Genomic DNA, 25,200 nt, shown 5'->3' on the forward strand with positions numbered 1-25,200 from the left:
GCGCACGCCTTGTTCGTGTTATTACTTCTTTTCCGCCACTGTACGACCCTTTAGAAGATAGTCGGCGCTTGTGCTGCCAATCTTGTTCATCTCGTGTCCTCGTTTTGCACGCCTGTCTTTCCGTGCACCATGAACCCCCACCAGGTTGCTCAGCTTCCTGTCGTTTTATTGCGATAGCAATTATATGGACGCTCTAAGCGAATTCTTACCGTCCTCGTCACCGTGAGGGGTTCCGTGTATATTTAGGTATATGTATGCTAGGCTATATGACTATATATATATATATGGCTATGTATATGCGGCTTATATTGCCACGCCATTCTATCACTAAAGTTGCTCATACCAGGTCTCCATTCTTGACAAAATTATTCCTCAGAGTTTTGAGAACGGCAGCCCAGTAACAAATGTCATGAAACAAAACACTGACAGCGCATGCCTTCTTTCTTAAATCCTCTCAGACCTAAATATTAAAAGTGCAATACAATAAGAGAGGTCAGACCTGAAGGTGATGTAATGTTATTGGCGCGGCTCTGCACTATACCTCCGGCATCGTCCAAGGAAAGAGGTTTGAAACATACCCGATACGGAAAAGGGGTGGTAAAGTGCTGAAGAAGGCCGTTGGCTTTGATTAATGAACATAAATGATTTTTTCCGATGACAAATGGATATCCGAGCCCTAGCACAATAACTCGTTTTTACTTAGCTTGTTTACTTCAATTCATACTGCCACTTTGCTGCCACTACAGCTTCGAGTCTTACACTTCGCGTAATATTTTGATGTATAAAAGGCATGTACAAATCACTTCGGTTCGAACGAACTGTTACGACAGGGCCACGAGATACCTCTTTGTTTAATCTACACAATTTCTCACGTTACCTATGTAGATTATTTTCCAACATTTCTTTAATCTTAGTATTCTGCAAAAAAGCATATATGGCGCAATGAAGTTGTACCCATAGCATAAACATTTAATGTAATAATGCTTAAAAAACAGGTAGCGTCTATTGCTAATACAAAATAAAATAAAAAAGGTCAACCAGCTACTACAGGCAACCACTGTCAAACCAATGCGTTTTCATTTTTAACGCGATAGCGTAAAGGGCCCCGTGTCGCAGAAAATTCGGTGTCGGCGTCGGCATCACCGGCGTTGTCCGTTGCAGAAAAATATTCTCGAACCACGCATCCTGAACCACGCAGGCCCTCCGCGTGGCGCATAGGCGTTACTGAACTAATTGAATTTATCAAAGTAAAATGCGCCAGAAAATTCGTAAAGTAAGACTTACACACAGTCTACAGATATGATAGCATCGGATTGTAATTTGAATATACGAGAAAACATAATTCTGTTACGCGGAAATTAAAACACAAACCGTTTGAGGTCTGTCTGAGGAGCGGCGCGCCCCGCTCGGTTCCTTGTAACGCCATCCAGATGGCGCTCGCCTCCGCGCATCCGCAGCAGCGGCGGAAAAAAAGAACCAGAAAGGTCGCCTTCGTGCATAGCGTTCGCCGCCAGCGTTTGCAGGTAAACATTACTGTTGCATAAGCTGCAGTTGCCGGGAAGCGTGAGGAGCAGTCAGGGATCTTTGAATGCTGTCGCGTTCTACTCTTTAAAGGCGAAGCGTAAGCGTACTCCCATTTTTTGCGGTATTTAGAGCAAAGAAATATCTTTATGCAAGCGTCTCTTTTTTTGTGTGTGTGTCTGTGTGGGGTTCTCAGCTCATGCTAGCTACATTTAGGCAGAATAACAAATGGTGATTTTTAAAAATATTTGCTGGCGCTTAGACTGTCGAAAACACGTCATTTACGCGTGCCCTGTTCAAGGTAAGAAGGATAATTATAAATGCAATAATCAGGTGGTACCTGACTCGAAATACGGCTATACATTAATTCCCAGGGCCGAAAGCTTCAGCATTTACTCCATTTAGAAAGTTCATATTTAAAACACTTCCTGAAAAGGGCAATGACACGATTGTCTCGCCGCCATATTGAAAAGCATGCCTTAAAGGAATTTAAGCTCGTGGACTGAACAATGTGAACGGCCACAGCAGCACTCGTTTGAAGCCTGAATGCTGAAAGCTTCCTTCAGCTGGGCTAAGGGGTGCTATTGCAAGACAGAGCATATTGCGCAGCATGGGTTAGCACACTTCCGCGATTCGCAGTCATACGAAAAAAGATGTAATATTTCTTATTACTGGAGGTTCTCACTTTTTCTATGGCGTGAAAGCTAGTTTTTTCTTTTTCCCTGGTTGTTTAGTATTAGGACTGTACCTTCTTGCTTTTTCTACGGCGACGAAACTAATTTGTTTTCTAATGGTTCAGTATTTCTTATGACGGTCGCTTCTTGCTTTTTGCATACGGTGATACAGTTAGCTTTTTTTTTTTGCGACTGCCATTTCTTGCGTTGTATGCAATCCACGAGTTATAACATATGCACGCAGACCTTCCTCCCCGTGCTTATTTTCATCTGCACGCTCAAACAACATTCGCAAAGGGGGGAAAGGGGTCACTCCAACCCCTATCCCTCTGTTCAGCTCTTATTTTCCTCTCCTCTCGCGCTAGGTCACGTTGCCCCTTTTCAGCGAAGTCCGACAATGACGGCACAGGGTCCGCATAGACAGCTTCACTGTAAAAGTGGCGCTTTCTCTGTGGTCACGTTTTACCGTGACATAGGAATCATGGGACCCATCAATTCGCGATACAATAATAAACTGTCCAGATTTTCGCTTGAGCCAGATACCATCTGGCTCCTAAACAAGAACCTTTCTGGTTGTAGTTTTACAGCCCGAAATTACCGCGCATCTTATAAAATTTCGTGATCAATGCTTGCAGTTCCTTGATTGAGCAATGAATCGCACGCTCGAACGCCAGGCTGCTTGCCAGATGGCGCGAAAATTCGCCAATGCTCCATCCTGCGAATTTCTTGTGCAGATGGAACATAACTTCTGTGAGAAATTCAGGATGCCACTTAATGAAAGAAGCCCGCTACGACAGCGCCAGATTCTAATTTGTTTATTTTCCAATTGCTTTCATATGTTCGCGACGCTGTACAACACCTGTGCACTCAATATTACACTCAAATTTAAATGAGCTGTTCTTGCGCTTGCGGCCGTTTAAAGCTGAGTGAACAACCTAGCTTTTACCTTCCAATTGCATGCAGCTATGCAGAACCAACGCTTTCACGCTGAGTAAAAACGGCGCAGCGTTGTCACCTTTGCAAGAAAATGCGCAATCAGAGTACATGGTGTCTTCACAGCGAAGAGGGGTAAATTGGGATAAAGCGAGCAAACACAAAATTGTTAAAAACACGAGCATTAAAAATTAAAAAAAGAAAAACGGTATCATTTTAGCTCCCCTCATGATCAGCATTCTGACGTTCAAATTCAAACTGCAAGCGGAGTTCATTTCCAATAAAGTCGTTTTCTTCGAACGTTCGGAGGCTAATACCGTGGATCTGCCCTTCGAAAAGCCGTTTACGGAGATTGTAGGTTTTGGTTACACGGTCTTTCCCGATGGCGGCCCCGTTTAGTGTTATTTGCCTATTGAAGTCAGTAGGGTGGACGAATCGCATCGTCGGAGCTAAGTTTGGAGGCCACGCTAAGAACTCGTCATAAATGCCTCCAAGAACACCAGGAGCTAACGTAAGCTCAGCACTGGACGAGTAAATGATTACGCGAAAGCCAATGACATATCCGTAAATATGAGCACATGGACCGACGAGAGTGAGCGAGCCGCACTCTCTGCGGGATTCTTGACAACAGGCTTAGTCATTATTCATCCACTCATGCGCCGCCGAAAAGTTCAATCCGTCGTGGGGTACACCGAGACGCGCGACACCTAGCAGTTTGAGAATTTTCGAGAAGTCCGTTCCGGATGCGGTTTTGCTCCAGGTCAAACGCTCTGCAAGCAAGCCAGCCTTTACGCTCACGTCTGAGAGAAGAATATTCCGCAGCCTGGACTCGCGTTTCGCCCTTGCGCGAACTCTACCTTGCTCTTCCATCAACGCTTCCACGACTTTGTTTTTCAGAGTGTCCATGATTCGGTTGCATGAGGCGACTTCGAATATTTTGCGTTCGCTCGAAGTCATAAAGTTCTTGGACCCCGTCGACTTTGGCTCAACATCAACTTCGTGTGAGTGCGAGTCCATCTGGTACAGCCTCCTCAACTCGGCACATCGCACTGGTCGCTTCCATAGCGCCTGCCATGGCGTCAGCGGGAGTCTTGAATTGGGCCCTGCTATCGCTGCCACTTACACTATTAGGACGCTTTTCGAGCGCTTCGAGCCTTCTCTCTAAAAGGGGCATGGCCGTCGGGATGGAAATGTCCCTATCAGAGGTGAGCAGCTCCTCCAGCCGTCCGAGATGCGCCTTCATCGATGCGTTCTCGTCCGAGATTTTCTTCAGCGCGTCCTTCACCTCTAACATTGTGCTGACGAGCTTATCGTCGGCCGGTTGCCCACGGCAGGAAGGCGCTGCGCTGGCAGGATTCCTGGTGGTCGGCGAGGTACGTGTGCAGGAGCATGTCGGAGCAGTTGGGACACCTCACGACGTGTAATCGGCAGTGGTTGGCGAAGTGCTTCATCATAGCAGAAACGACGCCGGCAACGTCGCCGCCCTTGTGCGCGCTCCAGCCTTGTATTCCTGTCATTCTTGCAGGCTCGTGCTTTTTGCCGCCGTTTTTCTGTGAAGAAAGGTTCCCCCCCCCCCCAAAAAAAAAAAAAAAAAATGCGGTTCGCGATACCACTGTCACCCGGCGTGATGACTGGTGATGACTTTAAGCCAGGTTCATCATCATCATCATCATCAGCCTATATTTATGTCCACTGCAGGACGAAGGCCTCTCCCTGCGATCTCCAATTACCCCTGTCTTGCGCTAGCTGATTCCAACTTGCATCGCTTTAACACGCACCAGTTTCAAACCAAGCGAATGCACACAGCGGGTGCACAGCAATTAAACAGTTATAGAGAACTTTCCATCCTGAAGTCGGACGCAGCTAATCGCATAGGCTAGCTCTGCCATGCCACCAGTGTCATTTATGGTAACCGTCTCCACAAAAGGCCCCGCCGACACCACGCCGACCGTTCTTGCGGTACCTCAAGCCATGTCTGAGCAAGATTGTGTGTACAAGAAAGGCGGGCAAGCAAGCGTGCCATTATATGTATGTACAGTGGTAAGCATGCACAAAGTTCTCAGCAAGGCTACGCACGCTTATCAAGTGGCGTGGCGATTCCTGTATCCTCCTGAGGCCCCTTGTGCGTGATATAGCACATTACCGTCACAATTCTAAAATTCTACTCACAAGCGATTACGTACAATAATCATCCCTGATATGAAGGCATATGTACGCGCAGTTGTATATGGAAGCGCCTTAAGCATATTATCACCATCAGCTTTCGGAACAATTCACAGTAATTTGATCGTGTCCTCACAGATGACGAAAAGAACACGTGGAGTATGTTTTGAATGCCGTCAGATAACGGGGAAATACATGATGCAGCGTCAACATGAAGACGATCTTACATTTTTATCTCCGTGTTTTGGCAAAAGAGAAAAGAAAAAGTGGCCTTTATTATAACAAATATAGGAAAGCAGCATACTTTGTTCACGTACATGGAGGTGTACGTATACATGGCGTAAAACGGGATATTTAAACAAGAATTACTTTTTTAAACATTTGTAACATAAAGGTCGGAAATAAGGACTGAACTTAAAAGTGATTATGTCGCTAAGATGTCTTCGGGTCTCAGAATGATCTGTAGTGTTCAGATGAGCATTCTCAGTGCAATATGACTACCTCGCATTGTTGAGTTGGTCCACTTGCAAGACTCATCGTGTTTTCTTACTTCTAAATTAGATAAAAAATATGCAGATTCCACGCACTATGCGCTCTCTTATTAGCTCAAAGAGACATAAAGGAATTTGACAACACAGTTCATAGAATAGCACCCCCGACATTCTCATGTATACAACAATATCGCAGCGCAATTATAGAAACTGTATCGTCTCGTCAGCTCTACCAGACGCTACGTCACGGTGATGGCAGACAGCCTGCCAGCAGTCATGCCTTGAAAGAGCAGAAACTGCGTTGTTTTGTAGCCCTAGCGGCAAGAATTGTTTAAAATGGCACAAATTTCAAACAATTTCAAATTTATTTTGCAATCACACATGTATACAAGAGAGAGAGAGAGAGAGAGAAGAAAGAGGAAAGGCAGGGAGCTTAACCAGAGCTGGAAACTTGGTTTGCTAGGCTAAATTGGGGAATGGTGGAGGAAGAGATAGACAGATAACAATCCAGAGAGAAAGAGAGAGAGAGACAGGGAGTACAGACACACGATCACAGCCGGTCACTATCACCGCAGACTATGACAGCGCAGTAGCACTTGTAGCACTACGAACACTAATTCAATCTACATCCGCTTGTGCAGGTCTGTTGTCTTAAAAGGAAAGTCGCAGTTTCGCCCAAAAGACGAAGCATCGATTGCGATAGCAAGTTAGTAGACAGCTATACGAAGTAAAAACAGTAGTTGTACACATTTGCTTACTAACTAAATTAATATGCATCGTGCCACGCGCGCGCAAGCAAACATGAACACACCTCGCTCAATGGCCGCGGAAACTCGCTGCCAAAACGCTGGAGTATAGGAAGCGCGGTAGCAGCAGCGAACGAATGGACCTTTGTGCTACCTCTCGCTTCAACGCAAGCTAAACGGCCAAAACACAGCGCACGGTGGACTCTGTCCCCAACGCAGATCCCTTTCAAGACAAGCCCCCGGCGGTCGCGTCACACGCAGCAGCCGCCAGAGTAGAACGCTTCCCCCCCTCCCTCACTCCCTCCCTCCTTCTCCCCGGTGCCTCGCCTACGACGGCAGACGGAGCGCTTCCTTCCTGCTTTCATCCCTTGCGCGCGCGAGATTTATCCGCCATCGTCAGCTCACCCTCGCAAGCTTTCACTCCTACATACACTATACGGCGCGCGGACTTTACTCGGACTTCGACTTTATACGGAACATCACGGCGAGGGCGACATCAGAAATGGGCCTGGAGTGTCCATATTATTGCTATCGCGATAAAACTGTAACAGGGCCTTCGTCTCAGATTAGGATACTCAGATTATTTTTTGCATTTGACCTAATTACATAATTAGTCTTAATTAATAATCAAGTTATCAAATATTTTAATTCGATGAAAGGTGTTAATGAGTAAAATTGTAGACCAACATGAAAAACTTCCGATCCAGCTTTCCGTTGCTCAATACGTGCCACATAAAAGTGTTTTACCTAGCGTGAAAGAAGCCTGCGAATACACGCAAAGTGCCTCGAGCGGCAATTTTGTAAAACGTGTTATGTGCAACTACTCTCCAAGCGCAGGTGGTAGAGTTTCCTACAAAGGTTACTATAGATTAAAATGTAACGCTGCGATGTTTACGGGAAAGTCAAGTATGGTGGTTTAGGCAGCACAACAACGATGAGCGATAGACGTTGTTGTTGTTCCTCTGCACAAGTTGCACATAACCACCGTGGGGGTTCGGTCAAGAAATGAGTGGTTTGCACAAAATAGGTGAAAGAAGTTTAGAAAGAGAATACAGGGGGGGAATAAAACCTATTTTTCTCGATGTTTAAAGTGGTAGTCATTTTTTTTACCGTACATGTATTTGCCGAAACTTTCTCCTTCTGGCTTCTCACAGCTTTGTGACTTTTCAAGTGGAATATTTAAACAAAAAATAATTCCGTTATATATACACCTGTTCGCAATGATTGCGCATGCGCGCAGACCCTACTACCTTCGCGCTTCTAGAAAAGTATGACTTCGTAGAAATTTAGAAAAAATGAAGCTCAATAAATAATTCCACGAGAACTGTAGCGGATGGAACATCGGAGGCCATTACTGGTTTTGATGATCATGCACGTGATCCACGCCATTGCGCCTCTTCTTCTAATTAGCAGCAAGAATGCTCGCGAAGCCACGAGCACTGAAATTAGAAAATCTTAGAAAACCCACGATTCCCATGGTATCGCTGAATGACCACAGTGCAATAGTTCTCGCTATATATAATGTTTCGTAATGCGAGGAACGTTCGTAGTTAATTCTGTGGCGCAGCCAACGCCCAGAGCGCAATTTGTGATCGGGGGCCTGTGAGCGGCGACGCGACAGTTTCGTCTCCGCCATTTTGCGGGTAGGTACAGATGAGACACGTGTCGCTGGAAAACATTTCTTATCGGTGCGAGCAGGAGTGGGAGTAGATACATCGAAACAATAAGCGAGGACAGCGCCACAAGAGGTTTTGGTGTATATTTTTACCCATTGTTGCGGGAGATTATGCTTTGTGTTATAAGGTAGTAGAGATTAGCGGTTGCTGTGGAGTGCGTGCACAGGGAGCTCATATGGCGGTGGTTCTATACGTGCGTCAGTTGCTGCAACTTATTGTAATTACCCTTGTAATTTTTTTAATTGCGGTAATTACAAATGACGTTGTCAGAACGGCAACATTTATAACATACATGCGGGGCAAATAAGTATAGCACGTCCACGCAGCATTTTTCTCCTCTTACATTGCATTTTATTTGTTTAAGAATTCGACGAAGCGAAGCATCTCAACTCTGCGTATGATATCAGTAGAGGAGAAAAGCTTAAGTTGACGCTTTCATGTCCACATTTGTGAGCAGCTATACCTTGCAGCTATACTTTAATGTTTAGTAGAGAGAATGAGTGTGTTAGCCACATGTGTAAGTAAGCTATAATGTGGCTTTTTCCTGAATGCTGTCACGCGAGGCCCATGCATTATACTTGCAGTGTTTATGACGTTGGGTACATAAGCTGTCATTTGCCCTTAAATATCGTGACCATATTTCTGTCACTGAATGCAGTTTTCTTGCGCAAAGCTCTTACAGGGGTTGTAACGTGTTTTGCTGGAAACATCTTACAAAGCAGTGAATATTTAGCTTCGCACGCAGGTAAACAAGACGGACTCATTTCGCCCTGCTGTTGTAGGCTGTGTTACCCATTAGGCATATACAGATAGACCTGCGGATCCAAGCTCGCCCGAACAATCGCACGAGGATAACCTGCATCATTACCGCCGAGCAACTTGCTCAGTCTTTGTTCGTGACATTCTTTCAAGGTCGCATGCGTATGGTATCAGCTATCACCCATACGCGGTTCGTTAATCATTGCGTATAGTGACTGCACTGACAAGTGCGTCGCATGGCGTCCTGTGTTTACTTTACTGTAATGCGTAAATTCGGTGTGAGGTTTCTTTGTTTAAGTCACCCAAGCCGAATACACAGAAACATCAGTTGAGCGAGCACCCAAAAATGTTTTACAGCTAAACGAGAAACATCAGGAGAACTGAGAGGTGTCAACTTTTTCTTAGCTACAACCAAATCCAACAGACATGAAGCCAAGGAAAGCAAAGAGATAATATTGTCTTTAATTGAAATGCAGAAATAATAACGAAAAAGGAGAGTGGAAGTGGAAGGTAAAATCTCTCCTGTGACACCCCTACCCCCTACGTTCAATTGCAGCCGATTGAAACAACAAAACAAAAAAGGAATACGAATTTAAGTAAAGTACGGAGTTTTACGTCATGGAGCCCCAACTTGGCTACATTAAAGACGAAGAAAGTTAAGGCAATCAGCTACCTAAAGTATTGCCCATAGTGCGAATGTGAAGTGTGCACTTTAATGTCGGGTACGCTTTGTTGCCCGCTTACAAGTTCCACACCACTGTAAGTATTTTAAAGGCACGTTTCCTAGGCGAACCTTCCGAACTTTTTCTGACTGGGCTGCCTTTGCTGTCTCGCCCAGTGGCTCGGGTACTTATGCAACGGAATGGCTTACATGTAGCCACATCTGTATTACTCATGGAGGCCACTGTTCTCTACAAAATTAAGGAATTAAAAAAACAACAAATGGCACCTAAATATCCTCACTGCAATAAATACACCCCCTTCAAGCGCCTAATTAGAGTGTTCTTGAATAGGAGAAGCTATCTTTGTGGCACCAAAGAGCTTGGCGCTCTCGGCCTTTGCGTCACGCGAGATCAACGAGATTTAAAATAGGGTTTAGCACTCGCTCTTTGCGTCGTGCGCTTGCTGCGCTTTGGCGAGAGAGAACGGAGCTTAAATAAAATGTAATCTAAAGCACAAAGTAAATTCTATTTCGATATGTGTTTCATCAATAATAACAAGTCGGAGTACTTATGTACACTGCTTGTAATAAATTGTGTCATTTTAAGCTATGAATTCAATCTCTGCCGAGCTAACAACGAGATGCTTTTCTGTTATGCCTGACGACCTTCAAGTTAATGCGACCAATGCTAGCTAGCCGAACTTTTACCCATAGAACATGCCGATGGGGGCTGACGAATCGAGCAAGTCCGACTCACCGCTATAGGATATCGATCATATTTGTTCACCCCATGCTGGTCACCAATGCCCAATCGTTAGTGTGTACAGTCATGCGAACGGTGGCGCGTTAGAACGATCGTGTTCGTCCATCCCGGTGCCCCGCTGCGCAGCCTCGCGAGACGGACCCGCATAGCGTGCCGATAGGCCCACAAGTGCGCGCACTCTGCCGACGTCAAGTCAAAGAGGAAGAGGCTACTCCCTTTTGCGCCCGAGCAACCCCGCCGTTAGGTGGCGTTAGCAGCGCAACTTTCGCTCCATCTCTCGTACTAGTCTGCAACTGCAACGACCGCCGCCGGCGCTAAGCTTCGCGTAGGGAGCCGGATCACAGCAGACGCGAGAGCTATGCGGGGAGAAAATCAAAGCCCCTTTCTTAAAGAAAGAAAGATAGTTGAACGCGAAGCATTCTCCCATGCAAACTGAACGGTCAAAGTCCAAAGCCAACGATCACACAATGAACTCAAGAAATGCTGAGCGAACCAATGAGATGCATATGTGATTTGATTACTCGTAAGGATTGAACTTTTTGAACGTTGAAGTTAAACGAAGACACATTTCGTTATGTTGCATAGCCTTTATTAGCTGTTGATTACACGCACACACCTCACACTTTCACGGACGACTCTGCACTTGCACAGTATTACCTTGTGATCGCTGTGGTAGACGGTCAGAGGCTCTGCCGTTGCCGATACACAGGATCGGCCTTACGGGCACGATCGCGCTCGCGCTTACGTTCGGGTAAGCAGCCTCTCCTGCCGTGCGCTGCACCCGCGGCCTATCCATGGTGACGGCCGGGAATGCAAATGACGCGCGTAATGCAATGCAGATATATACAATTCGTCTGGGTAGCGTGGCGTTGCAGTTTCCATTGGCCTTATCTGTACAACTGCGAATGTAAACTGTAGTGTTCTACGATACGTATGTCGTGCGCCGTTGCTCTACTGTGTGCGCAGATGCACAGATAGTCCCATTGTGTAAGTTGGCTTTCCTGCAGTGCGTTTTCGGCGCTCACGGCCGAATCAGTGAGATATGGAAAGCTTGGCTTTAAAACAACATCCGACAACGTGTGATAATCGAGCGCCCCCACAAGGTTAACGAGGACTGCAGGGTCGAATGTGGTACAAGGCGAGAACCGTTGCTTCGACTGATGCCGCCATGTACTTACGCTGACGCAAAAACTTTGCGTCGAGATCGAGTCGGTGCGCTATTTCCGTAAAATCGGGTCACCGACGCAAATCCTATTTCTTCGGGGTCGCAAAACGTTTTGGGCCCCTATTCTAATACTCTATTATTTTATTAAAACGGAGCTCCCTCTGCCTCTTTCCCCGGCTTTTGACACGTGTGATCGGCGCGTGCCGAATAAGGGCGGCCGAGTAGGCCCTGAAGGTTATGCAATATCAAATTGGGCTGATCCCGGTGTGTAGTCCGTGGTCACACGAATCACGTGGGTTGCGTGGTGGGGGTTCCCGCGTCTTGCTGGTTTGCAGTACAGGCACGTCATCGCTAAGCTGGATAACTCGTAGCAGAAAATGAACAGTTTTATAGCATTTAATTATTCGCCTCATGAAGGCTCCGTTTCACATGGATTACAATATGCGCGTTGGATCTGCGTAAGGTTTTTAAAGAACCAATTAAACTTAGTTTAATGCATCGCCAATCTGTTTGAACATGTTCCACTCGGCTACGTTACTTGTGCTAGCAATGACTCTTCTCAGATGTAGGAATACAAGTTGCACCCCGTCACTTCGACGCCAGCATGTCAGCGTTTGTTAATGACGCAACAAAATCCACGTCGTAAGTCGACATCGAAGGCACGCTGACCTGCACAGAGATTCTCAACGGTTCTCTACAACTTGAAGTCACCGAACGGTTTGCGAATATGGTAGAAAGAATGTCATCCGCAAAGCAACCTTTACTGTGATTTTGTTTATGCCATCTGCTTTGCATTTAAGTAATCAAGGGTGCACATCTGTGCCATGGCTCCACTCCCAATCCCTGGCGGACATCTCGTTCAGATAAAGCGTAAACAGGTGACAAGGCGCCAGGCATGGAGTGAAGATAACAACAACAATGCGTAAGTGTCCTGAAAACGTTTATAGTCATGGAATCAGACAAAGCCCTTGTGTCAGACACGGGAAGACGTCTAAGTGGCAACAGGGGAACGAGAACAGATCTGTCAGTGCTCCGTGAATTGCAGCAATGGTTACATCTATCGTTGAAATGTTTCTCGGCATTCCGGAATGGATTATACTCGCTGTGACGGCCTGTGTTCTTCTGTATCTGTGAGTACCAGGATACAATTTGTGGCGGCTCAGTAATTGTGGTGCGGGAAATGCTACACAACCACGCAATGCTATCGGTAGACAAGTTTACACACCATGTCTGGATAACAGAGAAGGTAACATATCTACGTACACGTCGCGGTGACTGAGTGCCTATGGACTTCCGCTGCTAAACATGAGGTCAAGTCTAGTGAATTTTACTTTTCTTGGTTAATAAAGGAAGCCGCAACCGCATAAAAGCTGCTACGCACAACAGCTTGACAGGGCGACTGCCCACCTGGGTTTGACAACAATCTACACATTATCATGTTATTGTAACGATTACATTCAATTCCATTTGAGCTCTCACGAAAGCAAATATATTAAAAAATAAGAATGCAGCATACAAACGGTTATGCACAGAGCAAAAAGGTAGACATCCGCGGAACCGCAGATATTTGTTTGATTCCAGTCTAGGACGTTTACATTCCTGCGAGGCCAGTAAGAATGTAAGAGCGCTCATGTACTGAGATTATTGTTCAACTTAAGGAATCACAGCTGGTCTGAATTAATATCAGACCATCCACTACGACGCCTCTCACATCGTCAATGTTGCATTGTGACAGTAATATAAATAAATAAATAAATAAATAAATAAATAAATAAATAAATAAATAAATAAATAAATAAATAAATAAATAAATAAATAAATAAATAAATAAATAAATAAATAAATAGGTGCAGACGTTGAACCAAGCTATAGCTGGAATCGAAATTAAATTAAGGGGATTCTACCATGTGATGGATTACGATTTGTTGGGTGAATTAAAAAAATGAGGCCAGCGTGCTTTCGAATAAGTATCCGAGAGGCGAAAGGAAGAAAAAAAGAACACTGGGTAATGAAAAAAAAGAAAAAAAGAACATGGACCGCTTGGCAAATCGTGGCGTTTGTAACTCACAGTTTGTCACTCATTTAGGGACGTAAAAAAAGGAAAAAGAAAAGACAAAACAATGAGAAAACGCTAAAAGCACATCTTACGTGTGAGCATGCGATTTAACATTCATGCGTAGCTGTTCGGTGAGCGTGCTTCAGCTCCTGAGATCAGTGTCCAAGCATGAACGCCACAGTCTCTGTTTGCTTGGGAGCACGGAACCTCAAATACGCGTTTTTGCTCGTTTTATTTGTTCGAGTTTCCATTCATGTCGATATCCCGCGGCTAAACTTCTTCCTTTTTGTGTCTTCCCAGGTATGCTTCCCGGAGTCGCAATTGGTGGAAAAGCCAAAGCATTACTTCAGAGCCATTTGCCCTGCTCTTTGGCCCGAGTTTGAAGGTTCTTTTCAAAGTATGTTGCAAGACAAAACACTGTAGCGACTTCAGTGCTTTAAATCGAAACTGTGCTAGTACCTTCCATCATCACCGTCATTCCATAGCACGGTGAACGCTATTCGCGTGCTTGTTTTTGTCCAGTTTGACGTGATAGCGTATGTCTACGTGTTTTCTATGATTCTATACACTCTTCGTTTCGATGTTGCATGTCAGATTTCGAATCAGATGCGTAATCTTGTTGCCGAGCTGCCGCAACTGTTAGTAATGAAGCGTGGCCATGCGGTCTTCGATACTTGCAATATCTATCGTGTTAGTCCCTGAGACTATCAGCGAAGGCAACAGTACGGATTCTAGCCGGACCTGGTGCCCACTTTTGCACAGCCTCTTCGCTAAGCAGCTTAAAGATTACTACTGCAAAACTGAAGTGTCTCGAAATTCATATTTTTCCCGAACCGTTAGAGAGTGGGATGTACTTCCTGCTGTGGTGGTTGCCTGTGACACCATTAAATCATTCTTAAAACTGCTTAATGAAATTCGATAAATGAACGGGGTACATCGACTGCCCTCCCTCCTTTTTTTTTTCAGCCTGCCCTTCTACGTAATTGAACGCATGTGTTTTCTGATGTGTATGCCACTGCTAAGCATTTTTATATTTTTACACACATCATTTCATTATGTTTGTCTGATAGGATGTATATTCTGAAATCGTCTACTACGCGTTGTATACATATATTCTTCTAGTTTTCTGTTTTTCTGTCTTTGAAATGTTCGTCAACTTTGCGCTGAGAGCAGTTTGCATTTTCTATTTCTCGAATGGTTTCATATTGTTAGCGCGAAATGCTACGTTTTCGGAAACGACACGCTGTTCATTTTTTCTTCAATTTCAGCGCTATTTCATTTTGCTCACGCTTCGCGCCTTGTACCCAATGTATTGTTCCTCATGTCTGTAACCACTCATGCTTAAGGCCTCTCATCAGAGGCTGGCGATACTCTTGAAATAAATAAGACTGATTGTTATGAAAGCGGTAGCTATCCACCCGACTGTAACATAATGCTACAAAGGGAACCCTTGGGCATTGATCTCGGTTTCGATCCCCCATAAAAGGGCGAATTTTTCTTCAGCTGCGAAGGTTTCTTCCTGAGAAACTCGTATGGGTCTCATGTGTAGCATCATGCTACAGTTTGTGGATTTAAATTTTCCCTTTCGTAAATTTTACTTCACCTCGCGGGCTTTAGCAGAACTGATTTGTCACACTGGCGGTTATCACTAGAATATGCTGAAAGCATCAAAGCTCTAAGCTAGCACTGCTAGTGAGTCATGCATCCGCCAGCGGATCACCAGCTACATCCTTTTTAAGCTTGCTTGGCGGCGCTTGAAATTTTGTCATTAAGCAATTTCATTACTGCGAAAACTACGGAAGGATGTAGATAGCAGAAAGTAATTATATCCTCTTTGCGATACGTGTTGAGCTCTGCAGCCCAAACCGGCTACATGGACCCCAGGCATATATATCAAATATCCTCTCATTCGCATGCTAAGCGTTTAGAAAAAACATGTGGTTGATCCCTCTTATATAGCAATCGGTATAGAACACGAAAGTGAAACGTGTCTTCACAGAAGTAGTGTAATGTTTATTGCACATTGATATATAATGTCTATTGGTGTTTTGTGGCTAAAGCGCCCTTAGGCGTTGATGCACCCACGCTGACGCCTGGTGGCACGTCTCCTCCATCACGACTACCAACGTCGATAACCATGAGCAACCGTCGTGCATATGGAAGCTGCACTACGCTGCACACGCTAGCACAACGCGAAAGACGAAGCACGTAACTGACACACTAATACAACGCGCAAGACAAAGCACGTAACTGAATCGTCACCGAGTCAAATCAGCGCGTACAGCGCGTCGTAATTGCATCCTCCGCGATCAACTTCAGAAACATTTTCAGAGCTAATTGCGGAGGCCACGCTCCGCTGTGCTGAGTACGGTGAACGCCACCTAAGTGGCGTTGGTAGTGCTTCTTGATGCCAGCGTCCCTTCGAATGCTGGCATCGAGGCGTCGTAGTGCTGAGACCACCGAAGCGTTCACTGTCGGTGCGCGTTAGTGTCATAATGCAGTACTTCTCTTTTCTGCTCGTAGGCGGCGGCACCGCCCCGAGCAAGAGCGCGGGTACACGGAGGAGTGTTAGATATATAAGGCGCGTCTGTGTAGCTCTCTGCAAATGCGTTTGTGGCGCAATGGGTTAAACGCTCGGCGATCTATCGTCGCGGACCGAGAGGTCGTGGGTTCGATTTCCAAATTTTGCATGTTTGTGGAACTTTTTCTTCTGGTTTCATTCTTTGTATTATGTTCTATGACGTATTTCCGTGACGGAAATACGTCAGTGAAGTCTTGGTGGACCCCGGCATAAAACACTTTCGTGTTAAAAACGTTTACTGAGGGGACGCACGTTCAGGGATAAAGGCTGCAAGTGATTTTAAAGCGAAAGCTTTAAGGGCCCCATTACGCAGAAAGCACAGCGTCGCCGGCATTGACCATACGTTCACCATGGGCGAAAATTTTCTACCAGTCACAGCGCGCCGCGCACCGCGTTTCTACCAATCACAAAGCGGTGAGCGCCGAGTGCTCCGCTCGGTTCCTTGCAGCACCACCAGATGGCGCTAGCCTCCGCGCATCCGCGGCAGCGGCGGCCGTGCGGGGAAGAAAGAACCAGAAAGCTCGCCTTCGTGCATAGCGCTCGCCGTAAGCATTTCCCGGTGGAGATTACGGTTGCATAAGCTGCAGTTGCCGGGAATCGTGAGAAGCACTCAGTGACTGTTTAATGCTATCGCGTTCTACTCTTAAAGGCAAAGCTCAAGCATCTCTCAAGTATTTTTTTAACTTTCCTTCATGCTGGAAACAACTCGGCATTAATATATTTACCGATACACCAGCTAGATGTTAAGTTCAACGGGTAAGCGGTTTTCACTGTGTCTGCCCGCATTTCATCTTGTTCATATATCATCGACTGGCTATGATACCCGTGGGTTGGTTTTACCATACACAGCAGCTTTCCTTTGCCGGGTGGAGGCATGTTGAATGTAGCCTGCACACACATACATACGAAATCGTGTAACCGATCAGAAAATGTAAATTTTCAACCACTTCGTTTGGATCCTATCTGACTGATCGAAATTCCTTCAAACTTATGTTAGGTAGATGATGCAAACCGACAGTTCTTTGGACGCATCCACTTGTAGTATTTTGGGGCGTACTTATTAAGTCGTTGGCGACTGTTAATTCGGTATTAATTGAGCTCGTTGAAATCAATATATTCTAATAAAAGTTGACAGAACAAAATCAGGAAGTCTGCTACAACATCTTAAGCAGTAAGGTGCATGGACCGCAATTGTCGAAGAATTTTAGTACGGTATTGCACGGGAAAATGTTTCTTCGTGCTCGCCATGTCGTAGCTCATATAGTTCTGAGCCATCGATATATTGCACTGTAATACATCTGACAGAAGGCCAACTGACTGTACGAACGATTTCCACCGTATGCTACACCATAAAGTCAGGTTTTGACTGGCTGAGTGCAGAAAACCTCGCCCAATAAGAAGAATTTGGCTTCAGCGGAAGAAATAAATCTGAGAAAGTAGTTATGCAGGTTGCCGCTCGCTTTGTCATTTCCTTCCTTTAACGCTCCTCTGACTTATGCGGCTGTTGTCGAAGGTAAATAAATTTATGTCCTTAATTTTTCTGATTTCAGCCTTTTCACGAGATCGATGCTGAAAGGTACAAGAAATACGGAAGGTTTTTCGGGTAAGTGCGTTGCTTATGTCGAAATCATTTAACTGCTCATTCTGAAACGAGAATAGATGCAGTGACAATTGTGGACATGGTTTGTATGTTTTCAAGAAAACCTGAAAACAATAATTGATCTTGAAGAGGCACAGAGCCACGTTGATAAAAAAAATTACATTAAATTATGCGGTGTTACGTGTCAAAAACCACGATATGATCATGCTGAACGCCATATGGGGGACTATGGATTAATTTTGAATACGTGGTGCTCTTTAACGCGCACATAATATAACTAAACAGCGTTTTTACAGTTCGCCTCCATCTGAATGCGGCCTCCGCGGCCGGGATTGAAGCCGCGAATTCGGGCTCAGTGGCACAACGCCATAGCTATGTGAGCTACCGTAGCGGGTTCACAAATTAATTAGCCCCACAAAGCCCACTGTATAATTTTTGATACGTTGAATTTGATGCCTAGAATCTCTGATTTAAGCACCGGAAACCCAATGTAGAGCCCATACTAGCGTTTTTGATATGCTGGAGGGAATTGTCATTTTCTTTTTTTATTCGGCAGGATTTTCAGCAAGGCATCAATAGTACAAAAAGCTAAATAAAAGCTGGAGTTGAAGCGAGCTTTCAGTTGTGGGTAGTTCAATTACTAGCTAATTAATTACCGTTCTAATTAATTTTTACTCAATTATAATTGCACTTTTCTTCGTATACCAATATACGAATAGCGGCATGCATCGAAATAAATGTGAACAAGTTGTTTTAATTTTTTTTATATGAAGCGATGTTCGGCCTTTATCAGGTTAAAACTATCCTTACTTTTAGGAACAAGGGTAATTCTCTGGTTTTATTGCACTCTGCAAATTTTCTTTGAATCCACAGTGGCTTTGAGACTGGAAGAGCTATTCTATTCGTCGCCGAACCTGAGCTGGTGAAGCAAGTTTTGGTGAAGGACTTTCCACACCTCTCAAACCGAAGAGTATGTATTGTCACGTTGTAGTGACGGTGATGAACGCAGTAACAAAACTGTGAATCACGAAACTAAGTCAAGCGCGTCGGCATTTATACATGACGTGCCGAACCTCCCAGCGTAATCGCTGGTGCCCGTGTGCCTTCCAGAAATTACTACACAATTCGTGACGCGCATACAAAGTGATTACACAAAGTTCGGCGAGAACATGCACAACATAAACTATCAACGATAACATTCGAGTAAGTCCCAAACATGCAGGTGCGTCTTGCGCTGAGCGATAAATTTAAGTTGTTAGGGGGTGAGATGCAGTCCCCGGAAAAAGGATAAATAAGTACACTTGTCAATATGCAGTATGTTCAGAAAATCTGCTATTTTCACAATGCGTAGTCGGCGGCAAAACATTGTGGGACACGGGATTTCCGAAAACGCAGAATTTTTGCGCAGTCTGCGCACATAGTTTATAATTAAATCTTTTAGTAGGTAGCAGCGCTCGCGACCTACACAGTGATACACTAGATTAGATGCGCCATGCCTAAAAAGCGGAAATTCAGGCTTACTGTATAGAATCCCCGACTCGCAAAATTTTGTGGCCAACTGTAAATCGTACTTCCATGTGCTTTCTAACTCCGAATGAAAACCTTTTGGCTTCCTGGAAGAATTACGCAGCAACTAAACGGGCCATTTCATACAGTGAAATGTTCCGCCTCGACTAACCAGATATTCGGCCTGTTACGTAGTAGCCTACATAGGTTGGCGTAAGAGCAGACGTATATAACTTCATGATTTCAATATGAACATACGTATAACAAGATACGATCAAGTTGGTAACAGTACTTTATAAAAATGACAGTGCGAGAAAAGGTGACACATGATAATACTCACACTTGCGGGCTTCTTTCACACTCGCAAAAACACATTTATGTAGCACGTATTGAGCAACAGAAAGCTGTATCGGTAGTTTTTCATGATGCTCTACAACTTTCTCATTGACACTTTGATAATTAGGACAGTACTTCTCGAGTTAGATGATTAATTACAAATAAAATTTAATCTCAGTAACGAAAAAATACTGGCGGCTATACTCCACTGTACTGGAAACAATACGCACTAGGTTGGATTCGCGTAACGCCGTTCCTCTTTTTTTAAATCGTGCTGCGTGATAGCTGGGACACCCTGTATAGTGTTTTTCTTTAACGCAAGTTTGATTTTGCTTGTTCGACGCAAGATGTCAGCGGTATTGTTAGCAACTCATCGAGGGTTCTTTCACTTTTCGCAGACGTTCGTATTTTTCGACCCTCTTCTGGACAACATGATGAGCGTTGCGGCTGTGGACCAGTGGCGCAGGATTCGACCAGCTGCGAGTCCGGCATTTTCCACCGGAAAGCTGCGGAAGGCATGTTTCCTACTGTAGCCGGACTAAGCGGCAGAGCTATAGCACTGCCGCTAAGATTTATTGTCATTATACTCTCTAGGAAACCCTTCGATCGTGCCAGCGTGGCACATTAAATAAATATTTATCGCCATATAGGTATAATTTAGATACGTCGAATTGATATATAAGTGGTACGGATTCATTTCCCTAAGAAAGCGCGAAAAAATAACCATACAGAAAAGACGCGGAAATAACAGTGCTTGTATTGTCAATTTTCGTGTCCTCTTAGTATCATAGTTTATGTGCGTTTCCTTTGACGAATAAGTTAGGAATTTCACAGGATTGGAGAAGAAGCGCAGTACACACGGTTACACACGTATAACTATGCTAGAATGATTTCTTTGCACACTTCATTTGATATATAACCTCGATTACATGATATCGGAAATAATTACGACTTCGCTCAGATGAAAACAGAAAGTTTTTTTCCTTTTTTTCTGTTTTTTTGTGACGCAATACAATTGCATGAGGAATGTAAATTAGGCACTTTTGTCAGGTGGTTTCTTAAAATTATCAAACAACTGAAGAGTACATGCTCATTGACCCTAAACCTCGCGCTATGAGAACAAAAGCTCATCGATCGAAAGTACCTGATAAAAGCGAGCTTGTATCCAAATAGGTGGTTACTCGTTAAAAATAGATACACACGCTCACTCAGTGCTAATCCGTAGTCGGTCATGTCCATTTATCGAGGAACCGACTTAAATGTCTGCAAATCTGACCTCCTTGAACATTTCCTGTGTTACGCGCGAACGGAGCAATATTCAGACATCGATAATTGACAGAACCGATTATTGCAGTCAACTTGTGTTTGTAGCAAGTTGTTAGTTGTTTGTGGTTGGCCAGTGAAGGCTCGTCGTTGTTGTGACTAGGGTGCTGGAGCGCTTGGGAAGTCTTCCGAGGTGTCGCCTTAATTATAGCTGGCTGGGGTAGAGACGTGGCAAATAAAATCGGGTGACACGTACTCTTGGGGGACACTTTTCGTTGCTCGAACTTGGGAATAGGGCCAAAAGTTGGTCAGAAAGCGCAGATTTTACAACTACACCTGCGACATATTATTGATTGATTGATTGATTGATTGATCAGTGGGGTTTGACGTGCCGTAGCCACACTAGAGCTGCGAGAGACGCCGTAGATGTTGACTCCGGCATAAGTCTATATAGCTACCGGGGGTTCTTTATTGAGCACTTAAGCCTAAGTTCACGAGCGTTAATTAATTTTACCGCGATCGCAATGCGGCCGCCGTGGCCGAGTATCGAACTCGCAACCTCGTTCTCAGCAGCAGAAAACCATAACCACCGCTGCGGGAGTGCCGCATCTCATCTGACAGCTACAGCCGCCAAAACACATAAGGCTACCATAGTTTTTTTCCATTCTTTGTGGCGACCAGCGTAAAGATGGGTGTTTATCAGCAGTTCAAAAAGCACGCGCGACTAGATTTTACATTGAAAAGCGCCAATATCGTGGAACACATTCGCGCATATCTTCGACCTGGTGATGCCGTCACGTTTTCCGTGCCAGGTTCCTCACCTTGAAATTACAACCAAAGCTAAATTCGCAGTGTAGCTAGTTGCGGTGGTAACCGCTGTGGTCCTGAATATACGACGCTGTCATCGCATGGCGTGAAATAAATGGCGCCTCGTCACGCTGAAGGTACGGTGGGAAGCCTTTCCTTGCTGTTTCTTTATTTGAACTCACATGGGTGGCGGCACAACATACGAGACTATTAAAATGAAAACAAAGCATAAACCGCCAAGCGTCCAAACATTTGCGGGCGGCCGTTTCGCCGCTCATAACTTCTCGTTTTCGACTTGGTACTATATTGCGCCAGCATGTTATGTATTTCTCGTTCTGGTATTTATCGAACGTTTTGTTTCTAAAGAGTAGATCAGTAGCTTGTTCCTGACAACGCTGTTTGCTTACTGCACTGCGCACTGTTCCCCGGCTGTTCGCTGTAAACTATGGACTTTAGCTGAACAATGAACAGTGGTAAAATTGTCAGCATAAGCAACTTTAGAGTGTGTATGTTCTGTTTAATAACAAATGCAGATGAATTCGTTGATCGAGGACTGCGCCATCGTGACAGCGGAACACCTGAAAAAGGCGGCTATGAACGAAGAGGATATTGATATCAAGCAGTAAGTAGATGCGAGCTGCGCAAGAAACTTTATCATCCTCCCTTAATAAACATTCATGCACCAAGTACATGTTCCAGGTACATGTACCATTCATGTACCAGCTAACAGAAGGAGGATACTACTTGCACAAGAAATCGAAATGCATATTTGATTCATTAACAAAAAATAACTGATTACATTTGACCTAATCACGTTATGGCACGTATTACAAATTGCCTATTGAAGCCAGTGAGTTCTCAAGACACATATACTTGAAACAATTTTTGAAACTAGCACCACTTTTGATATAAGCGCCACCAGACTTGCGACAAGATGCCTTGTTGTTCAAACTTACTTTTTGAACAAAACTTCCTATTATACATGGCATGGCAAATTTAACTGGAACACTTATGCATTTCGCCACACCATTTGGGAACGCATATATCAAAACTGGGGCCATCCTCATAATTTTACTAAGTTGCTATGAATTGCAAGCTCACCGGCTCAAATTCCTCAATTTCTATACGCGCCTTAAAGAAATTAGCTAAAAGTACATTAGTAATAATTTGTCAAGTAGTCGATTATGCATTCTGATTTATCATGCAAGTAACGTCCGCCTCATCAAGCAGTACAGCTCAAGAAATATAATTGCGCTATATGCCACAGCGATTTTTAACACGTCTGTTAACATGCATTAAAATAAAACACTCTATATATTCATACTTAGAAGTATCCGGCAATGGCAAGTGCAAATTTGCTGCAGGAAGATGTTTCCATTATTGTGAATTGGTGTTCCTTGTATTTGCTAATTAGAGTTATTCCCATTGCTTTACTCTTTCAAACATAATTATTTAATTTTGCTTTTTGCGAACGTTTGCGTGCGCGTGACTTTTGTTATTTCTTGCTTCTCTGCGTGGCAGACCTATTAATACGCGTCATATAATAAGCTGCACAGCGTTGGTGTCTTTGCAATATTTTATTTTTCGGCTGTACATTAGACGAATGTTCATGCAGTAATTACTCAGGGCATTTATTTTGATCGACGCATCTTTTTTTTAACACATTATATACATTTGTTGCCGGCATTAGGTATTGTTCACCTCATTTCAACTGTCAAGTCGTTCTCCTGTTCGTTGCAAGCTTTTTTATGGCAGCACATACAATATAACAAAACACTCTGGAAAGGGTATTAAAGTTGACAAGGAATTGCTTCCAGGGAACTACATACGTCATAGAAAGATCAGTTCAGAGGCAGATTATGCCTTGTGCTTACATACAGTGACATACATATAGTGCGATCATGTCAGATAATCGAAGTCAAACTGTTTGTACGCGTATTGTTTTCAATCAGCGTTTATGAGCGTATTATTGTCCTAACTTGAAGTCCCTTGCCATATTTAGTGAAGTCATTGCACCGGTGTTGTCTGATTCTGCATCTGGTAGTTCCTGCTTTTATGTTTTATTGATTTTACTTTATGTTGCAGTGCCCTGAAGCACAAGGTTTCGCGCTTCATTTCTCGCCAGTGCTGCATTTGTGTGTGCGTATGTGTGGCCTCAAATTATCACTTTCGTCACCTGGCATTTGAAAAGGAGCTGTAGAGGAAGGAGCTGTGTCGAAAAGCTTCCAACCTAATGAAAGTTATATCATTCACTAACTGCGCGCACTGCCTCCGTTCCTTCATTCCTATACTGCTCAGGTTCTTTGGGAACTACGCGCTGGACGTGATTGCACGTTGCGCCTTCGGCACGCGCCTCGATTCCCACTCTGATCAGACAAACGAGTTCGTCACCAGGACGAGGGAGTCCTTCTCCGGTCGTGTCACGCCGCGCCTGTTCGTGTTCTGTGAGTTGTGGGTGATGACCCATTCTATTGTTCTCTATGTAACCCATTGCACGAGTTATCTGAGTAAGCTGTTTACTGCGAACGTCGAGACGGCGACCTGTTTTAGGGTTATCGGCCAACTTGTTTTTCGTGTCGGCTTCTACGAACCAACCGCACGTGTTAAATACGCGAGCAGCGATATAATCCGAGAAATGTGGCACAATAGCCCACTGCTAGGATTTTTTAGAACGCGGCAGGGCTCCAGAAATGACGTCATGGTTGTGAACTGATAAGTGACAAGCAGTGGCGCTTCGTAGCAAAATTGCCAAAGAAAAGAGTATGCTCATTGGTAATTGTGTGCATTGCTAATATTAATAGGCTGTATCTTTGAGAACTCGGCTTCCCCCGTCCCTGCCTTTCCCCCGGAGCCTTGCGGAGCCTTGCGGAGCCATGCGGCCCAGCGGGCGCTCGCGGTCGCTAGGGCCGCGCACGGAGGTTTCCCGTTCTTGCCTACCCGTAAGCCGCGATCACCGGCTCACCCTCGCACACTTTCAATCGCACGGAGCATACGGCGCGCGGGGATGGTTTGATCGCCCGTGCACTTTATACGAAACCCCACGGTGACGGCGACGCCGATGACAGAAATGCTTCTGGAGCGTCCATATAATTGCCATCGCAATAAAAGTTCATAAAAGCACCAAGCCGGATGCGTTGCCAGGGGTTTCATCAGTCTACTGAGCGTTTGCTACTTATTGTTTCAACATTTTTTTTAAAAGGTTGCCGTATCCTCTCGTTAAATAGGTGTATTTTCTTGCGTTTTTAGCTGTTCTCATGTCGATTTATTTATTCTAATTTCTCATTTAGATACCTCATTTAATTTTCACTTGTTTGGCCAATCGCCCTCATCGGTATGTTTGCCCCCCACTTCCCCTTTGTTGAAAAGGACTCAACATCAACATTAACAACAAGGTAGCGCCTGTGAGCCGTCTCCATGTTGTCGTTCTCTCCTTTTTTTTCTTCGCAAAGTTTTTTAAAGCGCAGCTCTTAGGCGCCCGTTCCTGCGGCCAGCGTCGGCG

At 44.6% G+C, this 25,200-nt stretch overlaps 1 protein-coding gene across 3 annotated transcripts in view; it reads left to right on the forward strand.

Moving 5' to 3' along the window:
• The first annotated feature begins 12,024 nt into the window (after positions 1 to 12,024).
• Positions 12,025 to 25,200, forward strand: part of LOC119456161 (cytochrome P450 3A8-like) — an 82,963-nt gene continuing 69,787 nt past the window's right edge. The window contains exons 1-7 of one of the 3 annotated variants that reach the window (XM_049669574.1): positions 12,025 to 12,474; positions 13,909 to 14,005; positions 17,740 to 17,792; positions 18,663 to 18,759; positions 20,030 to 20,146; positions 22,235 to 22,323; positions 24,000 to 24,145. In XM_049669574.1, coding sequence (XP_049525531.1) covers positions 12,377 to 12,474; positions 13,909 to 14,005; positions 17,740 to 17,792; positions 18,663 to 18,759; positions 20,030 to 20,146; positions 22,235 to 22,323; positions 24,000 to 24,145 — 697 coding nt within the window. In that variant the 5' untranslated portion in view covers positions 12,025 to 12,376. Of the gene's footprint in view, positions 12,475 to 12,507; positions 12,683 to 13,908; positions 14,006 to 17,739; positions 17,793 to 18,662; positions 18,760 to 20,029; positions 20,147 to 22,234; positions 22,324 to 23,999; positions 24,146 to 25,200 lie in introns of those variants that run through there. The other 2 variants (XM_049669573.1, XM_037717787.2) reach the window with 2 other exon arrangements.

This window comes from Dermacentor silvarum, chromosome 6 (genome assembly GCF_013339745.2).
Source record: "Dermacentor silvarum isolate Dsil-2018 chromosome 6, BIME_Dsil_1.4, whole genome shotgun sequence".
Classification (NCBI taxonomy): Eukaryota; Metazoa; Arthropoda; class Arachnida; order Ixodida; family Ixodidae; genus Dermacentor; species Dermacentor silvarum.